This window comes from Sus scrofa, chromosome 14, assembly GCF_054392235.1.
Source record: "Sus scrofa isolate SSC_HxYL_T2T_F1_AM1 chromosome 14, Sscrofa_HxYL_maternal_Yorkshire_Landrace_v2.0, whole genome shotgun sequence".
NCBI classification, from domain to species: Eukaryota; Metazoa; Chordata; class Mammalia; order Artiodactyla; family Suidae; genus Sus; species Sus scrofa.
In genome coordinates this window covers 41,258,374-41,283,047 of record NC_139396.1, presented here as the reverse complement: position 1 = coordinate 41,283,047, position 24,674 = coordinate 41,258,374, and the positions used below count along the sequence as shown (strand labels likewise).

The 24,674-nt window shown below is 38.9% G+C and overlaps 1 protein-coding gene across 6 annotated transcripts in view; it reads left to right on the top strand.

Moving 5' to 3' along the window:
• Positions 1 to 24,674, top strand: part of CLCN3 (chloride voltage-gated channel 3) — an 89,518-nt gene that overhangs the window by 39,724 nt on the left and 25,120 nt on the right. For 4 of the 6 annotated variants that reach the window (XM_001926134.8, XM_005670487.4, XM_003483404.5 and 1 more), the window contains 4 exons: positions 13,350 to 13,507; positions 19,203 to 19,302; positions 21,238 to 21,425; positions 23,200 to 23,322. In XM_001926134.8, the coding sequence (XP_001926169.5) occupies positions 13,350 to 13,507; positions 19,203 to 19,302; positions 21,238 to 21,425; positions 23,200 to 23,322 (569 nt within the window). Of the gene's footprint in view, positions 1 to 3,506; positions 3,673 to 13,349; positions 13,508 to 19,202; positions 19,303 to 21,237; positions 21,426 to 23,199; positions 23,323 to 24,674 lie in introns of all 6 variants that reach the window. The other 2 variants (XM_084994794.1, XM_084994793.1) reach the window with 1 other exon arrangement.

The following is a 24,674-nucleotide window of genomic DNA, read 5'->3' as shown; positions in this document are numbered from 1 at the left end:
TACCTCTGATCTTTTAGACAACTAGAAAATTAAATCTCTTCTTTTGAATTAATTCATTTAAGTGTATGTTAAAAGAACAAATAGAGATTCTTTGTTTCATGTCAAAAACTCTTTGTATTCTAAAACAATAGTATAAAACAAAGCTTGTCTTTAAGTTTATCTTGTCCACAGTATATCAATTTAAAATCTTTAATAAAATGTGGCTCATATTACTTTCTTTAGCTCTGTTTTCTAAAAATAACTGGCACTTTTAGTACTACTAAAATTTTATATCATCTCATGGCTTGTAAGTTAAAAATGTTTTGTGTTTCATGATATCAAAATATGAGCAGCTCTCTTGCCATATAGATTAGGTTTGTGATTTTGGTTATTTTCCCAGCATTGAGGTCTCTGTGCTAACACAAGGGCAGAGGAGACTGATACCTTAAATTGTATTTTAAAGGTTTTTTTATTTGTTTGTTTGTTTCTGGGCCTGGGGTGTGGAAGTTCCCAGGCCAGGAATCAAACCCTCAACATAGCAGTAACCCAAGCTACTGCAGTGCTAGTGCAGGATCCTTAACCTGCTGTGCCACAGGAGAACTCCAGAAGTTTTTTTTTTTTTAAACAAACATGTTTAATTTGTAGTTTTTCGGTAGTCCTATACAACCTTAATTAGATCAAAAATGGATTTGCTTTAGTTTATCAGTTTATTCCCTTTGCCATTTAAGAGCACATTTCACGAATTTTTATTTGTATAATAAACAGATTATCATATATGCAAAGATAATAAATGGACATGGAACTTCCAATTATACAGATGTCTTTATATCCACTTTATCATCCCTACCTAAGAATGTGGCTTTTTATTTTGGGGTGTCAGTAGAACAAAGAGGGAAACAATGAATTGGGTAATTTAGCATTGCAACTTACTGATCATGTATCCTCTGTCAGCTTCTTTGGGATTTGGTTTTAATTTCCAAGTTTTTGCATTTGAAGTTGATGGTAAAATAAATGTGAAGAGCAAATGCTTTATCACATTCATTTATCTGGCAGATGTCTGTTGACCATCTACTAAGTCTAGCACCATGTTTGCCATTACCTTTTTAATCTTTTATTTGGAAGTCTGCTAACCTTCTGGAACTTCAACTATCACCTTAAAGCATTCATTTTCCCTTCCCTCACCAGGGTGACCACTTCCTATCAGTAAGGTCACAGAAGGAGGAAAAAAAATGCACTGGGGACTTGACTTCCTGCTCTTAACATACAGATGAAACTGGGTTGTCAGGGAGTATGCAGAATTTTAGGTTTCTGCCTGCCACATTCCATAATTTTTTTCAGAAAGTATATGTTTTATAGAGTTCCCATTGTGGCAAAGTGGAAATGAATCCAACTAGGAACCATGAGGTTGTGGGTTTGATTCCTGGCCTCGATCAGTGGGTTAAAGATCTCGAGTTGCCATGAGCTGTGGTGTAGGTCACAGACGTGGCTCAGATCCCACGTTGCTGTGGCTGTGGTGTAGGCCAGTGGCTACAGCTCCAATTCAACCCCTAGCCTGGGAACCTCCATATACAGTGGGTGTGGCCCTAAAAAGCAAAAAAAAAAAAAAAAAAAAAGCAAAAAACAAATTCCATATTTTGCATGTGTGTGACAGGACAGTAATCTGCCAGTGAGCTTAAATAGCAAGGATCACTGTTCTCACCTCTATAGAGGCTGACCTTAGATGTAATAAGTAGTAATCTTAGTAAATAAATAAATATATACCTACTTTTGCATGTAAAATTTTTACTTGGATAGTCCCCTTTGAGAAAAGACTTAGACTGCCAAAGATGTGTGAAGGTGAAATTTATTAATAAATTAGTTTAGTTTAAGATGTAACAGGTAAGTACTTTTTTTTTTTTTTTTTCTTTAGCTCAGTTCAGAAAATATATGAGGACAAGTGGGTGGGAATATAAAGGTTTTCATTTATGGGAAGGCAGAGAATTTCATTAGATGTCTCTGTTTCTTTAGTTCAGTGTTTGTCAAATTATAGGTTTCAGCATATTGGGTTGTGACCAGTATTAAAAAAAAAGAGAGGAAGAAGATAGAAAGCAAAAATATCAGAGTATATGCCAAATAGTAAATATGCTGAACTTTGTTTTTACTTAGGTGCCTGTCTGTACACTGTGTCAGTAAGAAATGTTTGTTGCTGCAGGCCACAGTCCCAGTTTGAAAACCAGTTTCTAAGTATACCTGTGGGGGAGGGGGGCAGTTGGCTTGGCTTCCTGTGCCTAAGATGAGGCTGAACAGCCTGTGGATGAGAATGTGATGTGCTGTTGTTCTGGGCCTCCGCTGAAGCCCAGGGTGTGGGTGTGGGTTCCAGACTGGCACACTGACGGCTCTGCCAGACCTGTGGTTGGGGGCCAAGGGCAGAGAGGGCTGGTGATGGTAAAGGGTCTGCTTGCAGTGATTGAACGCTACGTGCATGTGCCTCTGTGTTTTGAGAGGAGGCACCACCAGCAGTCTTAACCTTCGGAGATAAGCCTGCCCACATACCTAAGGTATTGCAAGCACACAAACATGACAGGGTTCTTAGGCAGCACTGCAGAGAGGTTAAAAAATGCCTTTGCTTAGATTTGTTTTGTTTTTTGTCTTTTTAGGGCCGCACCCTCGGCATATGGAGGTTTCCAGGCTAAGGGTCGAATTGGAGCTGTAGCTGCCAGCCTTCATCACAGCCATAGCAACGCCAGACCCAAGCTGCATCTGTGACCTACTCCACAGTTTATAGCAAGCCGGATCCTTAACCCTCTGAGTGAGGCCATAGATGCTAGTCAGATTCATTTCTGCTGAGCCACAACGGGACCTCCTACTGCTTAAGCACTTAGAACATGTGGATTGTTTTATTGTTACTATTACATGCACCATTTGGCCTCTAGGTGGGAAAGATTATTTTAATTCTGATATAGTCTTTTTTATCTGTTTTGTTTTCTTTGCCCACTTAACGCTTATCTGCAAAACTGTTGCCTCATAAGGTGACAAGGCTGTTTTCTTTTATTTATATTTTATGTATGTATGTATGTATGTATTTTTGCCTTTTAGGGCCGCACTTGCGGCCTATGGAGGTTCCCAGGCTAGCGGTCCAGTTGGAGCTACAGCTGCCTGCCTACGCCACAGCAACGCAGGATCTGAGCCCCGTCTTCGACCCACACCACAGCTCCACATGCCAGATCCTTAATCCACTGAGCGAGGCCAGGGGTAGAACCCACAACCTCATGGTTCCTAGGTAGATTAATTTCCACTGTGCCACGATGGGAACGCCTCTTTTCTTTTAAGAGTTTTATAGCTTTAGCCCTTATATTTAGGTCTGTGATCCATTTTGTGTTATTTTTCATGTATGATGTGAGGTAGGTAGGGTCCAACTTCATTCCTTTAAATGTAAATAGCCTCTCTTCCCCATATCATATGTTGAAAACACCATTCTTTTCCCATTGGTGAGATTCTTCTTTAAATAATAATACAATTTTTTTTTTTCTTTTTTGGCCACCCCACAGCATGTGGATTCCTGGGCCAGGGATCAGATCCGAGCCATAGTTGGGACCTATGCCGAAGCTGCAGCAGTGCTGGATCCTTTGACCCACTGTGCCAGGCTGGGGATCAAACCTGCATCCTGGTGCGGCAGAGTGGTCGCTGATCCTCTTGCGCCACACTGGAACTCTCGTAATGTGAATTTTAATTTTCCTACAGATAATTTAAAAACTCTTTTTGTTTAGATTATAGATATTAGTAAATAATTTGTGTTTGCATACATGTGCATGAATTTTATAAAGTTTTCTGTCTGGGGGAAAAATAAATAAGGCAAAAAGTCCTCTTATCAGTAAAGTTATTTTTGCAAGAAAGATGCAAGGCAATTGTGGCTCATTGATGGGATAGTTTTTTGTACTTGCTGAGGTATTTTAGTCACAATGATGCTTGTTTGTGATATTTAAATTATAAGATGTCCATTTTATGGGAAGGTTGGTCATTGACCACACATTTTAGAAATTTGTTTCTATATGCACATCGGGCATAATGAATTAAGTTATCTGTTAAAAATCTACAGTGTCTTGTTAAAGTTTATACGGAACTATAAAAGACCCCAAATTGCCAAAGCAGTCCTGAGGAAACAAAGCAGGAGGCATAACATTCCAGACTTCAAACAATATTACAAAGCTACAGTAATCAAGGCAGTGTCTTACTGGTGCAAAAACAGACATGTGGATCAATGTAATAGAATAGAGAGCCCAGACACCTACAGCCAATTAATCTTTGACAGAGATGGCAAGAATATAAAATGAAGAAAAGACAGTCTCTTTAGGAAGTGGTGCTGGGAAAACTGGACAGCTGCATGTAAATCGTTGAAGTTAGAACCCTGCCTCATACCGTTCACAAGAATAAACTCATGATAGCTTAAGGACTTATATAAAACAAGACATCATAAAATGCCTGGAAGAGGAGTTCCTGTCGTGGTGCAGTGGAAATGAATCTGACTAGGAGCCATGAGGTTGCGGGTTGATCTCTGGCCTCAGTGGGTTAAGGATCTGGCGTTGTCGTGAGCTGTGGTGTAGGTGGCAGACATGGCTCGGATCTGGCATTACTGTGGCTCTGGCGTAGGCCGGGAGCTACAGCTCCGATTAGACCCCTAGCCTGGGAACCTCCATATGCCATGGGCGAGGCCTTCAAACGACAAAAGACAAAAATAAATAAATAATAAATATATAAATAAAATAAAATTCCTGGAAGAGATCATAAGCAGGCATTCTCTGACATAAATTGTAGGAATATTTTCTTAGGGCAGTCTCACAAGACAATAGATGTAAAAGCAAAAATAGACAAATGGGACCTAATCAAACTTATAAGCTTTTGCACAGCAAAGGAAACCATAAACAAAACGAAAAAACAACATACAGAATGGGAGAAGATATTTGCAAATGATACTGACAAGGGCTTAATTTCCAAAATATACAAATAGCTCATACAACTCAATGACAAAAAAAAAAAAAAAAAACAGTCCAATCGAAAAATGGGCAGAAGAACTAGACATTTCTCCAAAGAACGTATACAAATGGCCAATAGAAGAATAGATAAGAAGATGTGGTGCATATATATAATGGAATACTACTCAGACATATAAAAGAATGAAATAATGCTATTTGCAGCAGCATGGATGCAACTAGAGATTTTCATTGTAAGTGAAGTAAGTCAGAGAAAGACAAATACCATATAATATTACTTATATGTGGAATCTAAAATATGGCACAAATGAACCTATCTGTAGAACAAAAATGGACTCACAGACATAGAGAACTGACTTGTGATTGCCGAGGGGGAGGGGCTTCAGGAGAGAGATGGACTGGGAGTTTCGGCTTAGTAAATGCAAATTATTATATGTAGAATGGGTAAACAAAAAGGTCCTATTTTATAGCACAGGGGAATATATTCATTATGCTATGATAAACCATAATGTTACAGAATAAAGAAAAAATGTATATGTATAACTGAGTTACTTTGCTGTACAGCAGAAATTAACATGTAAAGCAGCTATACTTCAGTTAGGAAAAAAATCTGCAGGGGAGTTCCTGTGGTTAGCATTTGACACTTTGACGGCTGCAGCCCAGGTTCAGTCCCTGGCCTGTTAACTGAAATCCCACATCAAGCCACTGCATGCTATGGCCAAAAAAGAAAAAACAAAAAACTATAGGATTTTGACTCACTATACAGTTGTAGAACTCATTGCTCAAATTTGTAAGACACTTTTTCTTTGTCATATTGTCCATCTCTTGCTTAAGATTAATACCGCATGAGTAGTGTAATACAGCCTGATAAAATTTTAAATACCAAAATATTTGAGCAGAAACAATTAACTTATGTTTATTGATTTCCTACTATTTGTCAGATATATTAATAGCTATTTTACATGTTTAATCTCCAGTCCTCATACCACACACTATTAAAAGTGGATGAGAAAACCCAGGTACCTCTAAGAGGTTAGTGGTGCTTTGTGCTGGCTCATATAGCTAGTGTGTGTGGCAGAGCTGGAACTTGATTAGGTCTTTGCGACATCAGGGTGCATTAAGGTCTTGGAATTTCTCTGCTAGGCCTCTCTTGAGAAGAACATGACCTTTTCCTGGTCTGTATGTGCTGCTCTTCTTTAGCTGTTGGGTGGTAAAGGTGGTCAGGCCTCCTGGAAAGATCTGTCTTAATGTCGGAGCCAACACTTTTAGACTACACTTTCTTAGAGTCCAGGATCTGGGAATCTAAATAGCGGGGACTGTCCTGTGGCCTTTTGAAGTTCAGTTGTTCCAATTAGTAGGCTCCTGCTGTCTCTGTATCTCTGCTCGTGGCTCACATTTCCAGGAGTAGTTTGGCCTACCATGGATTGCGTGCGTGGTCTTTATTAGAAGGGTAAGATACCTTGATGCCCTCACCACAACTGCAAGCAGCAAGGGGCAGAGGTTTCCTAAAAATAATTGGATTCTATTTCAGAAAGAAGGGGAAAGGGTTACCCGGTAGACAGAAACAATAAGGGTCCATTATGCAAATAGTAACCCTAATCTGAGGACAGTCACTGGAAATGTGGTTATTTTATGTTTGAATTATTAATATTGATATCAGGACATGAGGTTGGGAACAAAAATGAAGAACAAGAAAAATGTTAAAATTTTAAAAATTAATTGGAAAAGAGAATGACCAAGTAGGTACACTTATGTTCATGGTTTATACTGTTTGTAATGCAAATAATTCTAAATGATAGTATGTAACAACAATTAAATAATCTGAAGTACATTGGAGATGATGTGCATATGCATTTAATTGACATGAGGTGGTTTTTAGAAAGTATGTTGAGTAATGAAAATATACTAAGTAATGAAAAGCTTAGTGGCTTAGATCAAATGTGGCTAGTTTGAGCTTATCTTTTTTTGTGTAGAAAATGTTCAAAGCTGAAACCAGTTGCCAGTTGAACTATTTTAACTCTCTTGTTTACTCAATTCTCTCTCCTTGCTTCCCCCACAGACCTTATGTAACTAGGTAGGGTTGCTTCTTCATCTGTTCTTTTTTCAATCCATAGCTTATTGCAGAAACTCTAAGCTTTTTTACTTAAGACATTTTGAAATCCCAGAAGCCCATCACTTACAGCTCAAAGGTACTGGCTTTTAAGATTTTGCTTTTTCTCTGGGTTTCAAGAGCCTGAGTTTGAATCTTAGAAGCCATGATGCTCAGTCTCAATCTGTGGGTTCTGCTGTGTGTTCCTTTTCCCATGGCAGTGGGTGTTTCCTGAGTTGGTGGGGGGAATGTGTGTGGAGAGGACAAGGAAATAGTGTTGATTAGGAACCTTGATTAGTGTTTCCACAAGGTGTCCTGGTACATCTCTACTACTGTCTGCACGGTAGAGAGCCACCTATGCTTTGAGGAATGGGAAGTCCAAGTAAACCATGTCTTTTAACTGCAGCTATAAAAAGGGTTTTTATTACTGAGGTCAGTAGTCAGGGAAGTGCAGCCTCACCTCTTTCTTTCATGCTGTAAACCTCTTTGTCTTCTGGAGCTCTCTTCCCAGAGTCAGCTTTAGAAAGCCATGTTATAATTTCCTAATTAACCAACCCTTGAAATATTATTGTAGGAAAGAGAAATGCACCTCTCTGTATGAGAAACTTTAATTTGTGCTTGTGACATTACCTACAAGGTGTTACCTGCATTCCTGCATCAGATAAAGTGGTGAGGTGAAGTTGGGCAACTTATACTGATGTTTTTAAGAATTTTATTAACAGGGAGTTCCCATCGTGGCTCAGCAGTTAACGAATCTGACCAGCATCCTTGAGGACACAGGTTTGATCCCTGGCTTCTCTCAGTGGGTTAAGGATCCGGCGTTGCTGTTGAGCTGTGGTGTAGGTTGCAGATGAGGCGCAGATCTGATGTTGCTGTGGCTGTAGCTCTGATTCGACCCCTAGCCTGGGAACTTCCATATGCCATGGATGCGGCCAAAAAAAAAAAAAAAGTATTTTATTAACACACAGATAAGATTTATTTGTATTCATCCCTTTTTACCCTAAGTTAAACTCTAAATGGATCTAGGTTGCAGTGAACTTACACAAAAAAATAATTAGGAATATTTACAAACCATTCTTATTGTTAGGAAACGTAATACCTTTAAAATTCCTTCTGATGTGGGCTCTGCGGGCATTTCTGTGATCCTGTTAGAAATGAATGTTCCCTACTCAGCTTGGAGTAGGACAACAAGTCTTACCCTTTCTCCTTCTTTGTGTGACTCAGATTTCCATGTTTGGCAGGACAAACTATGAAAGAAAATATGTGCAATGTAAAAGTTTGAATCCTTTTTTTTTTTAAATAGCCAGTTGATTCTTGAATTTTGTTTAGTAGTTGTTTTGTAATGACAGACTTCAGATTTTTAAAAATATGTTAATTGATTTCAGTATGATATCTTCGAGTTGTCAATAATAACCCAGTACTGTAAGAAAGAGGGTGAAAAGAGAGAGGTTAAAGCCAGGTTGAAATGTCTACCTTTCTTTTGCTAGAGATTAGTTTTAATTATATTTATCAGAGCCAAAGAAATATTTAATCAACTAGCAAAATGTTTTTATTTTACTTTCATACCAAAATTCATCTTGGTTACTTTTCAAGCCAATTTGATAGCAAGAGTCACAATAAGGAGTCAGACATCTTTCAGAAATAATTTTGAAAGAAAACAGTGAATCTCTGTTTCTGCGGGATCCCCAAACCAAGAAGACCGACGAGTGTTCCTCCCAGACTCAGCTTTTTTAATTTTTTTTTTTTTTTTTTTTTTTTTTTTTTTGTCTACGTCCATGGCCTGTGGAAGTTCCCTGGCCAGAGATGAAACCTGTACCAGAGCAGTGACAATGCCAGATCCTAATCCACAGCACTATCAGAGAACTCCTTGCTGTGTCAGGTAGAAGCAACTAGGCCTGACAGGACAGACTGATCTTCATGGAGCCTTTTGAGGACACAGACTGCTCTGGCTAATCCCCACCCTAACATGTGCAGTGGCAGCCCCAGAAATTCAAAGGGACACTATAGACAAGTCCCCAAACATAAAACATTGGTGCATTGGGTCCTCTGGTTTAAAAAGTTTTAATACTATATTTCGAATTTTTAGGTATTTTGAATTACTATATAGTTTTGTGAATTAGATGTCAGGGTAGTTTCTACAGGCTACTGATTTGCAGTCCCTGAGGCAGGACTCACGGCTTCTGTGACTGTGTGTGGTGTGGCGCTGTGGCTCCCTCTACATCCTGGTTTAAAAGAAGTCTGTTAGAGGAGTACACGCTCTGTGTGCTTATTACCATTTTTTTTTTTGTTTGTTTGTTTTTTGTTTTTGGGTTTTTTTAAGGGCCATACCTGAGGCACATGGAAGTTCCCAGGCTAGGGGTGGAATTGGAGCCACGTCTGTGACCTACACTATAACTCAAGGCAATGCTGTATCCTTAACCCACTGAGCCAGGCCAGGGTCTGAACCTGCATCCTCATGGATACTAGTTGGGTTTGTTATCACTGAACGATGACGGAAACTCTTGTTTGCTTATTATTTTTGTAGTGCTGATAGCTGGAAATTCTTACCATGGGGTTGATAATGTGTGGTGTGGATGCATGTATAGAAATGGTATAGAAATTTTGTTTTTTTGTGTAAAAGACTAATAAGATCAGTAGTACTTCATGTCTCTTCAACTCTACCCAGACTAGGGTAACATAGGGGGAAGTAGTCTGAAGTTTGCAGAATATATCATAGTAGACTTAAAAATTTTTTTTTCTTTTAATTTCAGACTTACAGGTGTTGAAAAATAGTGCAGAGAATCCCATTTTCCTTTCACCCAGATTCCTGAAGTGTTAACACTTGACCACATTTATTTACTCGGCCTTTGTAGTTGGATTCTTACCCCACTCTGCCACAGCAGTAACTCCTGACTGATTTTAATGTTATCTAGAAGGTGGATTCAGAGAAATTTGTCAAGATGTTATAAATGCTTTTATTTATTTTTATTTATTTTTTTGGTCTTTTTGTCTTTTTTGGGCCACACCCGCGGCATATGGAGGTTTCCAGGATAGGGTCTAATCAGAGCTGTAGCCATGCCGGATCCTTAACCCACTGAGCAAGTCCAGGGATCGAACCCGCAACCTCATGGTTCCTAGTTGGATTCGTTTCTGTTGCGCCATGATGGGAACGCCTATAAATGCTTTTATGTTTTTATTCCCTAGTTGCTTTTTCTTAAGAAAACCTGTGGCCTTAGCTTTTACAAAGTGGAAATCACTGAATAAAATCAGGATAGAGGGAGGAAGAAAGAGCTAATGTATGTAAAGCTTTAAGTATAAGGTTCAGACTATACGTTTTGTTCAGGTGAACATGGGTCATTCCAGGGATTGGGCCTTTAAACCCTTAGCCAAAGTGGTAAATTCTCAGAGTGCTTCTGCCAAAACAGTGAAATCAATGTACTACTTTCCTTTTAGAAGTTTTACACCTTTCCAAGGCAAACATTAAAAAGTATTAAATAGAGGGAGGTAGGAGATGACTTGTCCAAGGTTACCTAGCTGTTTAGAACTCTAGCCTGGGCCTTTTGGGGGTAGTTTGTTGCTTTTTCACTTGCAATAAATCTATTAGAGATTCTTTGTTCTCGTGGTGCTGTCTCACTGTCTCATCTCTATTAAAATAATAGTGTGTGTTTATTTAGAAAAGTAATTTTCGTTGCTATATCAATCCACAAGGGTTATTTAGAAAATCAAAGTTCATTCTCTGCTTTTTCTAACAGTTCTGCTTCCTAGAGGTAACCATTATTAACATTTTGTTTTATATCTTTTCTTCCTGTTTTCTAAGCATAACTTTTAAATCAAAATAAATTTTACCAAATCGTTTTCAAACGAAACATGCTGCTCTGCACTTGAAAATATGTATTGTAACCAGCTTTCTGTATCAGTGTATCTTGACTGTCTCTTCCTTTTTAATACTTCCATTGCATATGTGTACATAATTTAATTACCAATGGATGAGACATTTCTGTTGGTTTGACTTTTCCAGTATTACAGACAGTGTTTCAATGACATTGTTTAAGTCTGTGTGTACTTGTGGAATCAGTTCTTGTGGGTGTTGAAAGACATCTCCAAATTGTTCCTCCAAACGGGTGCATCAGTCTTTACTTCCACTAACAGCGGAAGATTCAAGTTTGATCATTTTCAATCTTGGATTACCATAAATGTTTCTTGACCAGCATCTTTTTTCCGAATTCTTTTCTAGTAGTAATAGAAACTGTCTTTCAGACAGTATTCACATCTTATGTTTCTTTTTTTATTTTCAGAAATAGCTTTAGACATATGTCTAGCTGTAATTCTCATTGTGAAGCTGTAGTGTAATTATTTCAAATTACAATTTATAAGTTACATTCTTCAGGAAGCTTTCCTGGATTAATCCCACTTAGTTCTATATACTATACCATAGTCTTAAGATTTCCCTATAACAGATTAAATGTGGATAACACAACTAACATTGATTTTATAGTGTTCAATATTGGAACTTGGTTTTAAAATATAATTTGCACTGAGAATCCCCACCTTGCACCTTAAACTCAGGAACAATATCTTTATTATCTTTGTATCTCCTTTACTATCTATAAGAGTGCCCTTTATATAGAATTTTTTTTGAGGGGGTGGGGAGGGTGACTAAGCCTGTGGCACATGGAAGTTTCCAGGCCAGGGATTGAACTCGAGCCACAGCAGTAGCAGTGCCGAGTCCTTAACCACTAGACCACCAGGGAACTCCCAAAAGTTCTTTTTTTTTTAGGGCCCCACCCAAGGCACATGGAGGTTCCCAGGCTACTAGGGTCTAATCTCAGCTGCAGCTGCTGGCCTATGCCACAGCCACAGTAACACCAGATCTGAGCCGTGTCTGTGACCTACACCACAACTTGCAGCAACGCTGGATCCTTAACTCACTGAGCAAGGTCAGGGATCTCATGGTTCCTAGGCGGATTCGTTCCACTGCGCCATGACAGGAATTCCCCCAAATTCTTGATATAGGTCTTCATTTGACTTGGTTTGTGCTGTAGAGAGTGAGGTCAGGGTTGAGCCGGATGTTGCTCTTCACCTGTAAATAAAATATTACTGAAACACAGACATACTCATTCATTTATCTATTGTCTATGACTTCTTTTGTGCTGCCCTGATGGAATGGAGTAGTTATGACAATACGGCCCCCAAAGCCTAACATGTATACTCTGGCTGCTCTGCTGATGCCTCTTTTAGATTCTGAGCATTTAGCATTCATTTATTTTTGCTTTCTTTCTAGAGCATTAGTAAGATTTCTACCCATACTGTGCATAACTGTGGATTTATACAAATATAACTGCAGGAAAAATTCCTAGATGTGTACTTGCTGGATTGGAGAGTATCTGTGTAGTTTTGCCTTCCCAAAAATGTACCAGTTTATACTTCAGCTAATAGTTTTGTGACAGGAACTCTTTTCCCTGTAACTTTGCCAACTCAGTACATTAGCCAACTTTTTAAATCTTTGCCAATCTGATAGAGGAACATGATATTGTAGGTTTGATGTGTGTTTCTTTTTTTGTGTTAGATTGAACTTTTTTTCAAATTTGAGCCATTTTAGCTTCTTTTTTGTGATTGTGCTTCAGTCTCCTTCCTTGAACCATCCCACGCTTGTAAAGTGTGTCATGGACACTTGTCCAGGGAGGAAGGCAGCTTGATGACAGAGTGATGTAGAGGAGGAGAGACTGAGGTAGACATATGGAGGCAAAGAGCTTCCCCACAGCACACAGTCAGACACACAGTCCACACTGCATCTGAGGATTCTTGCTAGACCAATTCTTTGACACTTTTGCCAGATGGAAGTCATGCTTTTTGATTTATCAATCTTCTGTAAGTCACTGTCCAATGTTGCAGAATCCACCTTAATAGTAAACAGTAAGCCCAGCAGAGCTCCCTTCCCCGAGCACCCAGTAACTGTTAGACAGGTGCATTTCTGATTCTCTAGTGTGAATGTTAAAGGCCATGTCTTTTTGCCTCATTTCCAAGTTTTAGATAAATTTTCATTTTCTTTCTTTCTTTCTTTTTTTTTATGGCCATGCTCACAGCACGTGGAAGTTTCTGGGCCAGGAATTGAACCCAGGCCTCCGCAGCAACCTGAGCCACTGCAGTTGAGTTCTTAACCCACTGAGCCACAGTAGGAACTGGTTAAATTTTCTTAATGCTTTCCTTCCTCTGTTTTATTGTAATTATTTCCAGTGATACTGTTTCTTTATGAATTACTAAGGACTGCTGAGGAGGCCACGTAGTTCACCATTGTTCCTCACTGCACATGCCCATTGTTCCTTTCTGCGTTGTAGGAACTCATTACACGATGACAAACGGAGGCAGCATCAACAGTTCCACACACTTACTGGACCTTCTGGATGAGCCAATTCCAGGTGTTGGTACATATGATGATTTCCATACTATTGATTGGGTGCGTGAGAAATGTAAGGACAGAGAAAGGCATCGACGGGTAAGTGTTTTCAGTCACTTTTAATTAATAGTGCATAATTATATCATTTAATAATATGTTTCTGCCACTGATCTTGGGCTACCGAAATATGTCCTGTGTTAGAAGTACATTTAAGTAAATTCCTGTATTTTGTAAGTAATATGTTTTTTCTCCATGTGATTTTTTCAGAGTTTATTTACATGCCATCTTTTTGGAAATGATCTGAAGTAGTTTAAAATCAAAGAACTATACTAAGCCAGAATAGGAAAGGAAGGGAAAACAGGCATGTGAGTTGGGGCAAGATCAAGGAAGCTCAAGATGTAGAAGCCAGCATGGTACTTGGCTTTGAGCAGCACAGCAGCTGTGGAGAGAGGAAAGCTGTTACATAATCTCAGTTGTTAGAGAAAGAAGCAGTCTGCTGGGGGGATAGTTTCCTGGTGTTTTGCTGTTTTCTTTTATCTCCTTTCCTGGTTTAAATTCTGAGATTTTTTTAATATCAGAACTGTATAGGGCATATTGGATGTAGTAATGAATCACTAATGAAAAAAAGAATAGCCTTCACTAAAAACTGCCTCTTACCTATCTTTTTTGTTGATTGTGACATCTTGATGTAGTGTAATACTAAAATAACTTTTTTTTTGGTCATGCCCTCGGCGTGTGGAAGTTCCTGGGCCAGGGTTTGAACCCATGCCATAGCAGTGACCTGAGACACAGCAGTGACAGTGCCAGATCCCTAACTGGCTGAGCCATATGGGAACTCTGAAAAATACATTTTAAAAGGAAAAAAAAAAAAAAAAAAAAACCTTGAAAATAAAATTTCAAATTCCAAAAGGTCGTTTATAAATTTGAGCTCTGAAATTTACTTGTAAATGAAATAACTGCTTATGCAAATTAGTTATTACCTTTTATAATGATGTATACATGTATATGAAACCTGGATTAGAATTACTTTGAATTGTTTTCATTATGAAAAGTACTGCTTCTGAGATTCATCAGTCAATATTTATCTTTTCTGGAAACATTAAAAACAGGGCATAACTGAAAGTTAGACATGGGACATGAACTCTGTTCTAAATCAGCAGTCCTCAGACTTTTTCATCTCAGATCCCCTTTAAACTCTAGGCAGTTACTGATGATACCTAAGGGGTTTTGGTGTATGTATTTATGTGAATAGATGTGTATACCATGTTAGATATTAAAACTGAGAAATTTGAAAAATATTAATTCATTTAAAAGTAACAGTAAATCCATTACATGGTCACATAAAACATGTTTTTATGAAAAATAACTATATTTTCCAAAATAAAAATGTTTAGTGAGAGTGACATTATATTACATTTTAATAAATCACATTTGTTATTGCCTGGTTTACTAAAAACTGCTCATATCTGCTGTCACATTCAGTCTGTTGTGATATGTTTTGACTGAAGTACATGAAGCAAATCCAACCTCATCTAGACATGTCCTTGGAAAACCCAAGGAGCATTTTAATAACCTTTTCAGATCACTGTGGGTATTCTTAGATGCTGCACCACAATGACTAGTGGTAATTTCTTAAAGGTTAGTTGCAACCTGTAATTTGAAACTGTATCAGTGAACTTTTTGTCTTCTGTTACATAAAATCTGTTGGTTCCTGTTGAACTTTGAATGGATGATATGTAACATAATGCCATGATCTTTTGGAAAATATTGATTCACTGATTTATGCAATTCTTTGTGTCGTTGACACTTTCACCATATACTATCATTGTACTGTATCAACAAAGCCTACTTTTGTTAATATCAACACTGATCTCTTCAGAAAAGTTTTTAAGTAGTGAGGTCTGTCAGGAGTTCCCTGGTGACTTAGCAGGTTAAGGATCTTGTGTTGTCACTGCTGTGGTGCAAGGTTTCATCCTGGCCCCTGAACTAATGCTTGCCGCGGGCAGTACCCCCCCCCCATCAAAAAAAAAAAAAAAGTGTTAGAATCTGTCATTCTTAAAGTGATGGATACAAGTTTTCTAAAATTCTAGTTTTTAGTTGAAAGCTCAAATTCTATTATTGGAAACAAATACGCATTTATTTTACTTGAAATGGTAGGCTTACTAGGTTTATTTTTGAGAAAAATATCTGTCAAATTTCCAAGCTGAAAAACCATGGTTTGGTGTCTTTCCAGTAAGAATGGTGTTCTATGTAAGGGGTTTATTTTGCCCAAATGCTTTTCCTTGAGACATAACCTCATACTTCAGTATGCATCCCAAGTGCTGTGTTCATAGTTACCACACATAATATTAAGAGAACTCAGTGGCCTGGGCATAATACTTTTTACTCCTTCCTCACAGACCTGAAGTGACCCTGGCCCTCACCTTTTATCTGGTCAGCAGCAGTGAAGGGATGTCATGGCCACCGGGGTGTTGACCCAGCGGTTTTATTACTGCTTTGCGTTATCAGTGAAAGCAGCACATCATGTTTTAGTATTCCTATGAAATTAGCTTTGACCTGGAGACCATTGGGGAAGGTCTCAGGGACCCAGAGGGTGTCTAGGCCACACGACGAGAACCACTGTTTTAATCCAGCGTGCCTAAATCAGACACATTATAAATTCCGTATCTTGTGTGATTGTTAGGTGAACACAGTTGTAAATTGGAGGTATGTACTTGACAGAAGTATGTACACAGATGTACTTTACAGAATTACTAAGATGTTCAGGGAGGGTTGAAATGTGTTCTAAAGTGAGGATTATGAGAGGCTTTATAAGCACTTATGTTCATAAAATTTTAGAGAAGACTGAAACTAAAAGAAACCACAACACATCCCATTTTTCTCCAATTGTGAAAGTAGTCCACAGTCTTTGAAAACAGTTCAGATAGTAAAACAGTAAGTGAAGTAGCGCCTGTCCTAGCTCTTCACACCAGTCATCGCTTTCTAGGTAAGTCGAATACCATTTCAGTACTTTAATATTTGCTTAGAGAAGCATGCAGTCGATTAAAGCTGGAAGCTCTACAGGTAGATGTTCTTACTATTGTTTTTAAAACACTGAATTAGAAAAAAGCTTTCCATGTCAGTGGTCTACTTACCTACTGAAGTCCCCTTTCCCTTGAGCTTTTTGTTATACTTGTAGCACTCCTACCCCAGGGTATTTTGAAGCAGATAAGCAGTATATCATTTCAGGTATTTATTTCAGTATTTTGCAGCATGGTAGTAATCTAATTCTCATTCATTTTTTATTTGTCAGTTTGATGATTTTCTTTTAAGATGACTTCCCACACCAGTTATGTGGATTCCCTCAAGTTCAAATTGTACAGAAAAGGAAGGACATTTAAAAGCATTTGGCTTACTAGCATCCTCAGAGTTTACCAGTGAGGTTTTTGTTTAGTTTTTGTTTCTGTATCTTCATGCACTCATGCATTCAAACATATTTGATGTGTTTAAATCATCACAATTATTATTCTTATTGATACTCACATTCTTCCTTTTCCGACATAAGGGAGCTTATTTAGGTTGGTGCCCGTGTCCTTTGACATGTGCTTAGTAGACTTTGATGTTTTCTGAGAAAACATGGTGATCTGGGCTCTGGGCTCCTCTTAAACGTATCCTGCACCAAACCTGGAGTCAGCTGTTTCTCTGAGGAGCTCTGGTTCCTTAGGAGGAACACTGTGTGTTGGCAGTCTGAGCACTAGGGGTGCTCATTGCTTCAGGGTTGGCCATTGTTCATAACCTCTTAAGTGTATAGGAAGCCTCTAATTTAAGTTAAATACTAGAGAGCTTTGATTTTTAGCTCTTAATTCTGTATCCTTTCAGCCCAACGAAAAATGTCAACATCACATGTATTGATTCACCTCCCAGTATACACACAGATATGTAATGTCAGAATAACATGACCAATAATACACTCACCAGCAGTATGCTTATAGCAAATGCAGCATAGTTTACAGACTTAGCTAGGAGCTGGAGTTGCTGAGGCTGTGATATAGGCTGGCAGTTGCAGCTCCGATTTGACCCCTAGTCTGGGAACTTCCTTATGCCACAGGTGTGGCCGTAAAAAAAAAAAAAAAAAATAAATCTTATATATTAGTGTGCTTATTTTTCTTAGATAAATGCTAACATACTGTACACACTTGTACTCTTGCCTGCATGATGTTGCATTTATCTTCTTCTTCTTCTTTTTTTTTTGGTCTTCTGTCTTTTTAGGGCTGCACTAGTGGCATATGGAGGTTCCCAGGCTAGGGGTTGAATCAGAGCTGTAGCTGCCAGCCTACGCCACAGCCACGCTAATGCAGGATCCAAGCTGCATCTGTGACCTACACTACAGCTCATGGCATTGTTGGATCTTTAACGCACTGAGAGAGGCCAGGAATGGAATCTGTGTCCTCATGGATGCTACTTGGGTTCCTTAACTGCTGAGCCACAATGCGAACTCCTCATTCTTTTTTAATGACTATAGAGTTTCTTGTTAGATAGATGTACTGCAGTTTACTTAGCTAATACTATATTGATGAACATTTAGGTAACCTTCCGATTTTTACTTTATATTTTATTAAACATTACAGTTACTCTTATTGAGAAAGCAATGCAGGGTTTATTATTTTTGAAGGGAATTCCCTACCTTCAATCCTAAAGAATATCTTGTACCTGTTGATTGGTTATTTACAATCAGAAGGAGTAAACTGCCTCATTCAACTGAGAACTTATCATGTGATTCTTTTGAATGTAGCCTTGTGGCTTGAAATAGACCAAATGTTTGAAAGAGATCGGTTCACTGAATTCTGGCTGCAGCAGTCCTGTGGTCCAAAGGAGCACTGGAATTGTAGCCTGAGAATGTGGCTTTGTGAGACAGCCATCGTGGCAGAAAGGAAGAGGTGTGGGCTAGTTAGCGAGCAGTGTCTGACGAATGCATTCTTAGTAAGAGAGGAGAGATGTGCCTTCTTGTGTCTGGAGTGAGATCTAGAAATAAATTCTATAACCGTCCTCTAACCTTACCTCCTTCTCTGTAGTTATCGAGGATGTTTCTGCCTTACACAGTGATTAGACCCTGCCAGTGGGATTGGAACTGTCCATACCCACATGTTTACAGGCCAGCAAGTTTTGGCAGCCCCTTTATTCACACGGCTATTTTGTACTTCGATTATGGGTGTTGTACTGTTATTCCCTGCCCTTACCTTTTAAACACTATTACATTCCACTTCACTGCTGGAACTAGAGAATGACCAGGGAATGGCAGGCATTGCCATCTATAGTGTCTTATTTCTGTTAATATAAAAGATGTCTAGGAGTTCCTTGGTGGCTTAGCAGGTTAAGGATCTGGATCACTGCTATGGTGGGTTTGATCCCCAGGTTCAGTCCCTGGCCTGGGCTCATCCATATGCCTAGGGCGTGGCTAACCACCACCCCCACCCCCACCCCCACCCAACAAAAACAAACAAACAAAAAAGATATATACCAGTTAACTTTGATTCAGTTTAAAACAATCTACCTCAGAGTTTATGTGGTTTTTGGATGCCCTGCTCTCATTCTGAGGTTCTTGTTAAAAATACAGATCTCTGGGTAAAATGCTTGTCATCTGGTTTATAGGTATAACGACTGTCTGACCTGGTGATTGTGTCCCAAACTCATCTATCCCATTTTTTAGTTTATAAAATACTGTTCCATGCATAATAACTGAGAAAATTGTTAGATTATAGAATTATGGCTTCTATTTATAGTTTGAAAAATGAAGCATAAACCTTTCTAATTTCAGATCAATAGCAAAAAGAAAGAATCAGCATGGGAAATGACAAAAAGTTTGTATGATGCATGGTCAGGATGGCTGGTAGTAACACTGACAGGACTGGCATCAGGTAAAGAAAATTTTTATTTATTTTTTATTTTCTTATTTTTTGCTTTTTAGGGCCACACCCACGGCGTTTGGAATTTACCAGGCTAGAGGTCAAATTGGAGCCACAGCTGTCGGCCAGTACCACAGCCACAGCAACACCAGATCTGAACCTTGTCTGTGACCTACTGGATCCCCTAATGGATCCCCCACCCACTGAACAAAGCCAGGGATCAAACCCACATCCTCATGGATACTAGTTGGATTAGTTTCCACTGTGCCACAATGGGAACTCCCAAAGAAAATTTTTAATGCAATCCTTTTTTGGTTAACAGGACAATAAATAGTTCTCTCCTTTCTGAAGTTTTCTTCCAAGTACTTTTGGGTTTTTAAAAGCATTTGTTTTGGAATTACCCGGCGGCTCAGTCGGTTAAGGATTTGGCATTGTCATTGAAGTGGTGGCTTGAGTTGCAGCTGTGGTGTGGGTTTGAGACCTGGCCCAGTAACTTCTGTATGCCGCAGGAGCAGCCAAAAACGAAAACAAAGGCCAAACAAAAAATAAAAACATTTGTCTTTTTTCTTTCTTTCAAAAAATTTTCTTACATAGAAGACTAGGGGCAGGAGGCTCAGAGTCATCTTGGCGCCTTTGTGCTGTCACTTCCTGTGTCTGTCCAATTTGGTTCATCTTTCTCACTAAGTTTTTTTTTTTAATTTGTAAAGTCTGTGGTTTGGACCAGATGGTCAGAGAAGCATCATAACAAATAACTAATATTTATTGTTTCCTGTGCCATGCACTGCTCTGAAAGCTTTTTGTGTGTATAAGCCCTGTGGTCTGAGTCTTACAGAGGAGAAGCCGTGTAGCTAGAACATGGATGAGCAGAGGCGAGAGCCCAGTTTCACCCTCTGAGATGCAGGGTGCCTGGGACCCTCTGGCTGAAGATGTGAAGACAAATCTGAAGGACTGTTTTAATGTCTTTCAACTTCTGCCATTGAAGAGCATGAGGGAAAGAATAGAGGAAGGTCCCAGTGTCTCTAATTGGCCACTGTTTATGTGGCCCATTGATCTTTCTGCATGAAGAGGACCTAGATTTTCACCATAGATTTGTATACTATTTGTATTGTGTCAGTAAAATGATCTTGATATATTTGATTATGTATTTAAAGAAAAAAACCTGATAATCTGTTAGTGTAATTCATTAATGCCATGAGTTTCATTAGTTCTAATGCACGTTACATTTTAATGAGATCAAGGTCCTTGTAAATTATGAATTGGGTTTCAGATTGAAACAGAGTAGTAAAAATTCTGATTTCTCAACCGGAGTTGAGACCCTCCTACCAGGTGGTTGTCTTTGGAAGATGTTTAATATCTTTCAGACACATTTTTTTTTTTCTTTTGTCTTTTTGTCTTTTGTTGTTGTTGTTGTTGTTGTTGTTGTTGTTGTTGCTATTTCTTGGGCCGCTCCTGCGGCATATGGAGGTTCCCAGGCTAGGGGTCGAATCGGAGCTGTAGCCACCGGCCTACGCCAGAGCCACAGCAACGCGGGATCCGAGCCGCATCTGCAACCTACACCACAGCTCACGGCAACGCCGGATCGTTAACCCACTGAGCAAGGGCAGGGACCGAACCCGCAACCTCATGGTTCCTAGTCGGATTCGTTAACCACTGCGCCACGACGGGAACTCCCAGACACATTTTTAAAATCAACGTGAATTTGAATGATGGAACTAGTTTTGCTTTCAAATAATAGCAATTTTATTTTAAAAAATAGCTATTTACAGTTTTTAAAAAGTAATATGAACTTATTTATAACTAAGATCTGGAAATCTTAAATTGGTATAATATTCCTTTTCCAACCCTTTGTTTACAGACGGTCCCCAGCTTTCCTTGATCCTTGTAACTTGATAGTTGGTGAGTGTCCAGAAATGGGCTGCTCTTATCACCTGTGCCATCTTTTCACAGGGGCATTGGCTGGACTGATAGACATTGCTGCCGATTGGATGACCGACCTTAAGGAGGGCATCTGCCTGAGTGCTCTGTGGTACAACCACGAGCAGTGCTGCTGGGGGTCCAATGAAACAACATTTGAGGAGAGGGATAAATGTCCACAGTGGAAAACATGGGCAGAATTAATCATAGGTCAAGCCGAGGTAAGTCTTGCTTTGTCTCAAGGTGGCTGAATAGTTGATACAGTGAAATGAGTCTCCAGTTCATTTAATTATGGAATTAATCAGGTTAGATGACTGCAACTGCATTAAAGGAAAATAGACAAAGAAATATAATAGGATAGAGTGGAAAATATGAGAATACATTGTAGCAAATTAAGTATTGTTTCAAGAAGCTCCTTTATTAACTGCATAATCACATAAAAGTCTACTGGGTTATGTGAAATGTATTTTTTTTTTAATTTATTTTTCCTCTGTACAGCATGGGGGCCAAGATATACTTACATGTATACATTTTTTTTCCCCACCCTTCGTTCTGTTACAGTATAAGTATCTAGACATAGTTCTCAATGCTACTCAGCAGGATCTCATTGTAAATCCATTCCAAGTTGTATCTGATAACCCGAAGCTCCTGATCCCTCCTACTCCCTCCCCCACCCTGCCGCAGGAGGCCACAAGTCTATTCTCCAGGTCCATGATTTTCTTTTCTGTGGAAATGTTCATTTGTGCTGTATATTAGATTCCAGTTATAAGTGAAATTATATGGCATTTGTCTTTCTTTTTCTGACTTATTTTACTCAGTATGAGAGTCTCTAGTTCCACCCATGTTGCTATAAATGGTATTATGTCGTTCTTTTTTATGGCTGAGTAGTATTCCATTGTGTATATATACCACATCTTCCGAATCCAATCATCTGTCGATGGACATTTGGGTTGTTTCCATGTCCTGGCTATTGTGAATAGTGCTGCAATTAACATGCAGGTGCATGTGTCTCTTTTAAGTAGAGTTTTGTCCGGATATATGCCCAGGAGTGGGATTGTGGGGTTATATGGAAGTTCTATGTATAGATTTCTGAGGTATCTCCAAACTGTTCTCCACAGTGGCTGTACCAGATTACATTCCCACCAGCAGTGCAGGAGGGTTCCCTTTTCTCCACAACCCCTCCAGCACTTGTTATTTGTGGACTTAATTAATGATGGCCATTCTGATTGGTGTGAGGTGGTATCTCATGGTAGTTTTGATTTGCAGTGAAATGTATTTCTTATTGTAGAAAAGAAGTGTGATAGGACCTGTGCAACCCCAAAAAGTTAATATGAAGTCAAATTATTAAAACTATTTAACACATTACATCACAATTGTTTGGGAGGTACGAATTATCAAAAATTTAGTTAAAATAAGTTTTCTAACTGGAGATATCTTAAATCCCTATTTTTTTTTTGTGACATTACAATATTTAAATGTTTTTATTTTACTGTTGTTTTTCTATTAGGAACATTTTAGAAGTTAACTTATTATGTTTTATCTGTATATACATGATCAGATACAGATACGTTTTAAAAATTTTGTTATAGCTGAATCTCAGAGCTGAAAAGAATATATCTGCTGGTGAGTGGGGCAGTGTACTGTTTCTCACTTGATAGTCAGAGAGAACTGCAGCAAAATGAAATCTGAGTGTGAAGGCAGTCTTGTCTTCACCAGCTGTTTCCAGAAAGTAGTTGCGGGTTGGCAGAGACTGAAGTGCAGCTGAGATTCTTGGCAATAGATTGGGGGATGGGAGAAAGCTCAGGAAGGTAGTAACTAGATTAAGTCTCCTTGGTATGTGTACACATGTGTCTTTGGATTCTACTTAAATATTTTGTTCACATAGAGCCAGGATTTCTGTGGAAGGAAACCCAGAGCCCATGCTGCTTAGGTGGAAGCATGGCATCAGTGGTGCCTGTAAGTTAAGTTCCTACTGTCAAACTATTTGCTTTGCAGGGTCCTGGCTCATACATCATGAACTACATAATGTACATATTCTGGGCCTTGAGTTTTGCCTTCCTTGCCGTTTCCCTGGTAAAGGTGTTTGCTCCGTATGCCTGTGGCTCTGGGATCCCAGAGGTAAGCTGTGCAGCACTGAGTGTCATTAACAGTAATTGTGACACATCTTTTTGCCTGTATTGGGAGAAAGTAGTATTTTTTCTGGGAAAGTGTTCTGTTTGTAACACAAAAAAGAAAATGTTCAAAATGTAGGCTGATAGTAGACATCTTGAAAGAATGTCTTCCCTGTAGTTATTTCATGGTTTTGCTGTGGAGGTTGATTTTTCCTCACCAGGCTTTTAGCGCACAACTGAGGGTCAGAGGCTCCAGTACACACCAGGAGCCTGGAGGATATCGTGCAGCCTAAAGTCCTTTGATAAAGTAGTTGACATTTTGCTCCTATGTGCTGGATTTGAGTACATCCATTCTCTTTTTATAACTATCTTTTTTTTTTAGGGCCTCATCTTTGGCATATGGAGGTTCCCAGGCTAGTGGTCAAATCAGAGCTGTAGCTGCCCGGCCTACGCCAGAGCCATAGCAATACAGGATCCAAGCCACGTCTGTGACCTACACCACAGCTCACGGCAACACCAGATCCTTAACCCACTGAACGAGGCCATGGATCGAACTCGCAACTTCATGGTTCCTAGTTGGATTTGTTTCTGCTGTGCCATGCCAGGAACTCCTCTTTTTGTAACTATCTTTTAATTAGATAAGTTACGAATCCTTGAATTTGGCAGATAATATTTATAACCATTTTATACTTCAAAATAAATATTTGATCATACTGGGTCAATGGCACAAATTTTAGGGCTTTGTTATCAATAACTTAAGAACATACTTAAGATTGAACACGATGTGAATTCTCTGTTTTGTTTTTCTATTTTCAGTAAGTTACTAGCTTTTTCTAGTGCATTTCTTTTAGAAAATTCTTTATTTTTTATTTTTAAATTTTTTTTCCTCTTTAGGGCTGCACCTATCGCATATGGAAGTTCCCAGGCTAGGGGTTGAATTGGAGCTGCAGCTGTAGGCCTACACCACAGCCACAGCAATATCAGATCTGAGCTGTGTCTGTGACTATGCCTCAGCTTGCGGCAGTGCCACATCCTTAGTCCACTGAGTGAGGCAGGGATCAAACCTGCATCCTCATAGATGCTACTCTGATTCTTAACCCACTGAACCATAATGGGAACTCTCCAGTTTTAGTGAATTTTAAAGCTGTATTAAGTGTATCTTTAACAAGAAGCAATGCCATGTAGTGTTTAGCAGTTTACTCATCCTTCTTAAAGTATAGGAAAAAATTACACATAATGATAGTGCTCTGAGAAGGCATAATATCTTTAAAGGCAAAATATATTTATGACAAAGAATGTCTGACATGTATATAACTATATTAGATTTCTGTGACAGAAATGTTCAGATTTACCATGTGC